Raw genomic sequence first — 7,101 nt, 5'->3', positions numbered from 1 at the left:
AAAACATAGGCCTACCATTAAAAGCCGTGCTTGCACAGGTTCTGCACGATCCTCTTCAATAATATCCTCTGCTTCTCAATCGGGCTCAAACTGATAAGCGATATTAACGACGCGTTGTTTACAATACAACCGGAGCACATGCCGCTGAGGTGAGGGGCGGCACGTTTAGACTAGGGCTGTGCGAGTAATCGATCGCGATTTGAGCGTGCGCGATTTCTAAATCGTTTTATAGCACGATTTTCCGCGCCCCCGAGGATCAGAGCGTTCACACTGCACGCGATTGCGCTCCGGCAGTGCGCTCCAGGAGCAGTGCGTTTGCAGTAGTCATGCTGCGATCGTTTCCGCACGGAGTCTATTTCTGCTGTGCTGCACGTGCTGAAAGTGACAGTGCATTATTCGCAGTAAAAAATAACATGGATTGGCACGGAAATGTAGAAATTACACCATAAATGCATAGATAGACAGTAATGCAAGATTGTATTACAGTACTGTGATAAAAGAGAATCACACTGCTGAAAAAGCCGCGGATCAGGAGCGGACTGCAAACGCGTCCTGTGTGAAAGCAAAATGAGTCCGTGCTGCGTCTGCACCGCATACACATACTGTATATGCACTGCAGACGGAGTACGTGTGAACTTGGCGCAACAAATCTAGTTCAACATCTGAGGCAACGTCACAAAGAGCTCTATGACCAATGCATGGCAATAAAAATCCCTGGACACGAGATTTATTTATTTTTTTCTGCCATATGTCTATTCTAGAGACATTTTGTTACACCTTTACTTAGTGATTATTTTGCCTTATGTCTGTTCTAGAGACATGTTACAGCTTTTTGATAAAGCTCTAATTGGTTTTCTTTTGGAAATATGTTTCAAATTCACACTGAATGCATTTATGACTGTAAAGCATGTCTGTGTGTGTCAAAATCGTGATTAAAATCGAAATCGCAAAATTGATCAAAGAAATCGCGATAGTTTTTTTTTTGTCCATATCGCACAGCCCTAGTTTAGACGCGCACTAGAGGCGGTTTAGCCAAGCACAACACATTGGGCTAGCTAACCAATCAGAGCCCATCGCCTATTTCTGAGCAAGGGGCTTCATAAAAGAAGGAAATGATCAGTGTGTTTCTCAGAGAAGGGACAGAGCGGTGTGGAATAAAGGTCAATTATGTGAAAAATAATGCATTTTTAAAAAAACGAAGCATTAACACATGTTAGACTGCACCCCATCATTGTTAAAAAAACGAAGCATTAACACATGTTAGACTGCACCCCATAAACAGAATCAAGCCTAGAAAAAAACCAGTGAACCACCCATTTAATGCAAAACAAGAGGAAAAACTGCTTGTCAGCAGCAAGAACATCTTCAATACAGTTACAACTTTAGGAACAATGATACAGTCAAGAATAAATGCTGAACGTATGGGCGCCACTGAAGGGTTAATCCACAGCCTCTATAAATAAAATCAAAACAATCGTTATTCAAAGGGAAATCTGTGACATGTGACTATGGTTAGCACTGAACCCGACACTTAAAATGATGTGGATTAACAGTGACAGAGACCATCGGTCAAAAAGAATCATAAACTGCTGGGTTATCAGTTTGAATCATTCTAACAAATCATTCACTGAATTCGTCAGAGCAAGTACTGAATAAACACATGAATCACTGAAGCGCAAGTCATTGTCTCTTTCATTCAAATCGGACTCAAAATTATCCAGTTAACGTTAGTATAGCTATTCCTCAATGGACCACATTATGACAATGAATTAAAAAAATAGATTACCAAAAAAAAAACAAACTATAAAACTGTTACATAAAATTTTTTGAATGAATATATCAATTTTAAAAACTACCAGTAAATTAATCAGAAATGGGCCTTTTTTCCTCCCCACTTATTTGTATCAGACCATCTTGGTTCCTTGGTAATGTCAAACAGGCATATAACCACAAAAGATTACCTGTCATAGCAGCTGATATCATCAAGCCAGCAGCCTTGCTTTACTATTTCAACCAATCCTGAAACATTTCGCCAAGTTGAGAAGCAATGAAGCCTCTTGTCCTTGTCTCCCACGCAAGACTCAATACCGCTGCGGTTTCCTCGGTTCTCCAAGCTGGGGTTGTAGTTGTAGAACACACATTCTTGTGTCTCTGATCGGCCGAGAATGGCACCTGGAAAAGAAACCACAGGGGAGCCTGGTTAAGACATGGACTGCCTGCAGTGAGAGGGGAGACCTGCTTCATTGATCACTCAGTTGACTTTACACTCAAACCAAAATATAAAGCACAAACCACAACCATCAGTTACAGACTGGCAGCTGAATATCAGTCGAAGATGATAGATATTGGAAGTTTATAACTGATACAAAAGTGGTTTAATATAACCCAAAAAAGTGAAATCCACAGATGGGACTTCATATTGTTTGCAGAAGCTAATTCATAGGCAACCATATGGTTTAAAAAAAGAAGGAAAGAAAGCCAAAAAAAACCAAAAAAAACACTAGTGTTGTGGTTAACCAAAACAACAAACGTAAAGTAGTGAGCAAGATTAACAGGGCCGCTCTAAAACAGGATGTGGTGGAAGGCGGTTTCACAACTTCTTCCTGAAACAACCGCAACTCAGATCGTCTTTGAATATGGCACTGAAGTGATGTGATAAGTGCTGTGAAATTATCCAAAACACACCGTCATCACCATCACTTAAGAGACAAGACAAAAAATCTTAGAGGATTTCATGAACAAAACAAACAGCAAATAGTGGAATCAGATTTTTACTTCACTTGCTAATCCTGTTCAAAGACAACACAGGGCTCGCAGAACCACTAGCCTGACGTCCCAGGGCTACTGTGTTTTACAGTCGGGCTACCAAAATGTATCACCACCCTGCCCGATGGGCTATCTTAAATACAGGGTTCCCGCAGGTCCTTTAAGTCCTAAGTCTTAAATTTTCCTTTCATCCTACCTATAATGCCTGATAAAGTAGCGTTCATGAGAGCAGCTGCTTTGTGTACAGCCGTTACCGGGGAAACTGCTCTATTCTGCTGGTCCAGAAGCACCTCCTACCATCAGAAAATTAATTTGCATTTTCAGTAAGTCCGTCTGCTGTTCTTACAGACCAATGCGAAAATTGACCCATGTTTTTACACATCAAACACATTGTTATTGTGAAACAGTGGATCGACAAGAAGCTAATGTCTGCTAAAATTCTAAATAATTAAGACAGTAAGACATATTGTCATATGTTTTAAATTAATATAATAATTCATATGTCTGACTCATCCCTTTTCTTAAAAATGGTTTAGAAGCTGAAATTATGATGTTTATCATTTTATAAGACTTTTTTTTGTGGTTTTGTGAAAAGCTGTGTCTGAACTGTAAATCATGTCATTTTATGGTTTAATGTTACCATAGACATTGCCCTGCTCCGCTCATATTGTAGTAATTTTTTGTTTGTGTAGGTCTTAAAAGGGTCATAAAAAGCCTTAAATTTGATTAAAAAAATCCTGCAGATACCCTGTAAATAGATAAATAAAATTATTTCCTTGATATTTGTTGATATTTGTGTTTTGAAAATGTTTATGACTGATGTTTCGACTCCCATCCAGTTTTCTACGTAAAAAAATTGTCTTTTTATTCGGACTACTTAAATTCATCTCAGGCTACCAAAATCTGAAGAGTGCCTGCCTGAAGGGCTACCAAGGATTTTGACATTTTGCGAGCCCTCCACTAGGGATCTTGTGCAGGTTGAGCAGACTAAGTTTCTGTCTGGACGTTTACAAAAGATGCGTTCTTGCGCTCAAAAATATTTCCACGGAGCGTAACAGAATAGAACAGAAAGTCAACCATTGGAAACACTACTTTGGCAGCAATCTGCAATCTATGAGAACCTTGGTGATCCAGACATTTGGCAATGCTTGAGCTGATGTTCATATATTGCGGCACACGGAACAGTTTATGCTTTGGGCCAAGTATTTGAGGACTGGTTGCACAGGTTTAGTGGCGGCACCATGCTGGGTTTCATGCTGGAGCAGAAAACAATGTGCGTACACAGCAATAAAGCGATTACAGGAACATTCTTCAAACATCACAAACAGCGCTTTAGTATGCTCCAAAAATACTTCAGCCACTTCTTTGAAAAAAAAAACAAAAACAATTAACAATTAAGTATGTGCATTCCACAACCATATATAAGGCATCTTCAGTCCAATTCAAAAATGTAATTGCACGTCTGTGTTTTTATTACCACAATGACAACACAGGAATGGTTCATTAACACCAAACGCATGCATGAATACATGAGCGCATAGTGCTCGCAAACCAGTGCTTCCGGGATCACTATTTAGGAGTAGCAGTGAAAAACAAACAAACTGAATATTACATAAACACACACACTACTGTTAAAAAGCTTGAGGTAAAGTTTTACTTTTTTGAAAGAAATTAATACTATTATTCAGCAAGCATGTATTAAATTGATCAAAAGTGACAGTAAACACATTTATAATGTTACAAAAGGTTTTTATTTCAAATAAATACTGATAGTATGTAGTTATGTACTGATTTATGTAGTTTATGAAAGTGTAATTTTATGTAATTATGTATATTGTTATCAATATTGGGCAGCACAACTGTTTTTAACATTGCTAATAATAAGAATTGTTTCTTGAACACAGAATCAGCATATTGGAATGATTTCTGAAGGGTCACAAGACAATGGTAGTGTATATATGTAAATACATGCAAAATTAATGGTGTAGCTCTTTTACATGAATTAGACTAAACTGATCACAAACTGAATCCTGGACAATCACAGAAAACTCACTTCTTTTACTGGAAAAGCTTGGATGACAGATTTGCCAACTGAACTGAACTGATTTTTCCTACAACTGAAAGTTGAATTGCTGTGCTTATGACAATGTATAATTAAACATATCTGCAACATGTTTTGTTTTACTCAATAGCATTTTAATAAAATGAAATAAAATTTAAAAAAAAACAAAAAAAAAAACAAGAATTTGTTGGAAGAAATAGGTATTGTTACTGTTTATCACTACAAAAACAAAATTCTGAAGGAAAATTATTTTGGTGGGAATTAATTTGCTAATTGCCCTTTAGTGGGGATAAATCCACAGGATTTGTTCCAGAGACACAAGTTACGGTTACTGGGATTAGAAGGAAATCTGCTACAATTACGGTCACATCAAGGTAGAGAAGAACAGTGGTGCACAAGACGCACATCAATGATCAACAGAGGAAGAATCACATTTACTCATTTTAAATAACAAATGGAGCACCCCAAATTGCTCCAATGCCTTCAGCATCTGTAAGGAAACATCTAGAATCAATTAAAAACTAATTACAAGTGGCAAACATAAGGGAATTACTCACCTGCCCTCGACACTAACAAGGAGATGGCTCAATAAACCTTTGACCCATATTCTACGACTTCTATTCTATGTTCTTCCTGACAACAGCTCTTGCCACTCCACTGAGCTGCTCTCGGTTTTTAATATGAGACGCTGGGATACACAGACTCCTCTGAGTCAGCAGGGTTATACGGGGTAAAACGACAGAGTAAATATATGGAGCTGGTGGAAGAGGCAGCTTAAAACCACTCTGAACACGGCCCATGAATGACAGCCAACACAGTGAGTGAACAGACCATATGCCGTAATGTTAATGGATCACTTATGGTGGTTTCCTACACAAAATAAACTTGCTGACCAACACTTTGCCTGCACATTAGAAACAAAGGTTTTTTTGAAAGGTTTTGAATAGCAGAAGTGGGCTGCTGATGGCATATTTGGAGTTCCTCAAGCTTGAATTTTCCATCTTTAACACATTTAAAGTCTCAGCATGGATAGAAAGAGAAATTACAGGTTACACGTATAAATGTATTCATGTACATCTGGATTCAGGCACATTATTTTATAATGCATTTGCAGTAATGTCTGTGACCAATAACAAACATGCTTCTAATATGTATCAGTTCTCACCCTAATGTGAAAATTAAGTTTTTAACATTGTTTACTTGTCTATGGTATTTGTAACAAGCTTAAAGACAAACCATGTTCAAAATCATCAGTCAACACCATTGTTAAAGGGGTCATATGATGCAATTTCAATTTCTCTTTGGCGTGTTACAAGCTCTTGTTGCATAAAGAAGATCTGTAAAGTTGCAAAGACTAAAGTCTCAAATCCAAAGAGATATTCTTTATAAAAGTTCAGAGTCAGCCACACCTACCTAAAACGGCTCGTTCTAACACCGCATAAACACATTTCATTACACCAAATACACAACATAATGTTCTTTTTAGCAGCATCATACGACCCCTTTAAGCATTTTCTCCTTAAAACTGCAGTGTACCAAAAGACAGTTTAAAAAGATGTGGTTTGAAACAGCCCCTGTTGTCTACCGTCACAAACACGTACCAGTCTCGTCAACTTGTGGGGTGGGGCCTGGAACATGGTTTGTGTAACATTAGCAACACATTATTAGTTGCTCGATAACACAATCAAGCCAAGAGCTAATGATATCAATTTCCGTTATGGATTTTAGAACGGTCCAAAGAGCATCTTGTGCTTTAATGGAAGAACAACATCTGACCAATTGTACAAAGGTTCACATGATCAATGTCACAAATTTGATTATTTGATTAGTGACCTAGAAGTGCAGAATGTGAAATATTTCTTCATTTTACATCATAACATTTTGGCTTTTAAACTTATGCTCTAACAAATTTACTTACTGTGAGTGAGAGCAAGACCATACACCAAATTTCCAATCAGACACTGTTCGATGTTTAATTCATTCGCTAAATATCTGTATGTTTTTCCTCTTGATCTAATCAGACACTTCAGCAATAAAGAGAATTACTGTTTTGTTTTTTTAATTACTAATTATAATGACTTATACTGTGTTTTTACGTGTTGCGTTGCGTATCGCGCCGCGTAAACATAAAATCATGTCTGCATTTGTAATCAAAGAAACGACAAACAACAAGTGCTACTCGCGTTTGAATCATCAGCGGCAAATTCTTTAAATATAAAAAAATGTACTTACAGGCTGTGAGTCAGAAGCGCCAGACTGTCCTTGCAAAGTTG

The 7,101-nt window shown here is 37.7% G+C and overlaps 1 protein-coding gene across 4 annotated transcripts in view; it reads right to left on the bottom strand.

Moving 5' to 3' along the window:
• Positions 1–7,101, bottom strand: part of LOC107675352 (activin receptor type-2A-like) — a 61,643-nt gene that overhangs the window by 29,667 nt on the left and 24,875 nt on the right. For all 4 annotated transcript variants that reach the window (XM_016469647.1, XM_016469648.1, XM_016469649.1 and 1 more), the window contains exon 2: positions 1,962–2,172. In XM_016469647.1, the coding sequence (XP_016325133.1) occupies positions 1,962–2,172 (211 nt within the window). The remainder of the gene's footprint in view (positions 1–1,961; positions 2,173–7,101) is intronic.

Source organism: Sinocyclocheilus anshuiensis, unplaced genomic scaffold (assembly GCF_001515605.1).
Source record: "Sinocyclocheilus anshuiensis isolate Anshui unplaced genomic scaffold, SAMN03320099.WGS_v1.1 scaffold656, whole genome shotgun sequence".
Taxonomy (NCBI): Eukaryota; Metazoa; Chordata; class Actinopteri; order Cypriniformes; family Cyprinidae; genus Sinocyclocheilus; species Sinocyclocheilus anshuiensis.
Note: the sequence above shows the minus strand (reverse complement) of the source record. Positions and strands in the feature narration are given on the sequence as shown.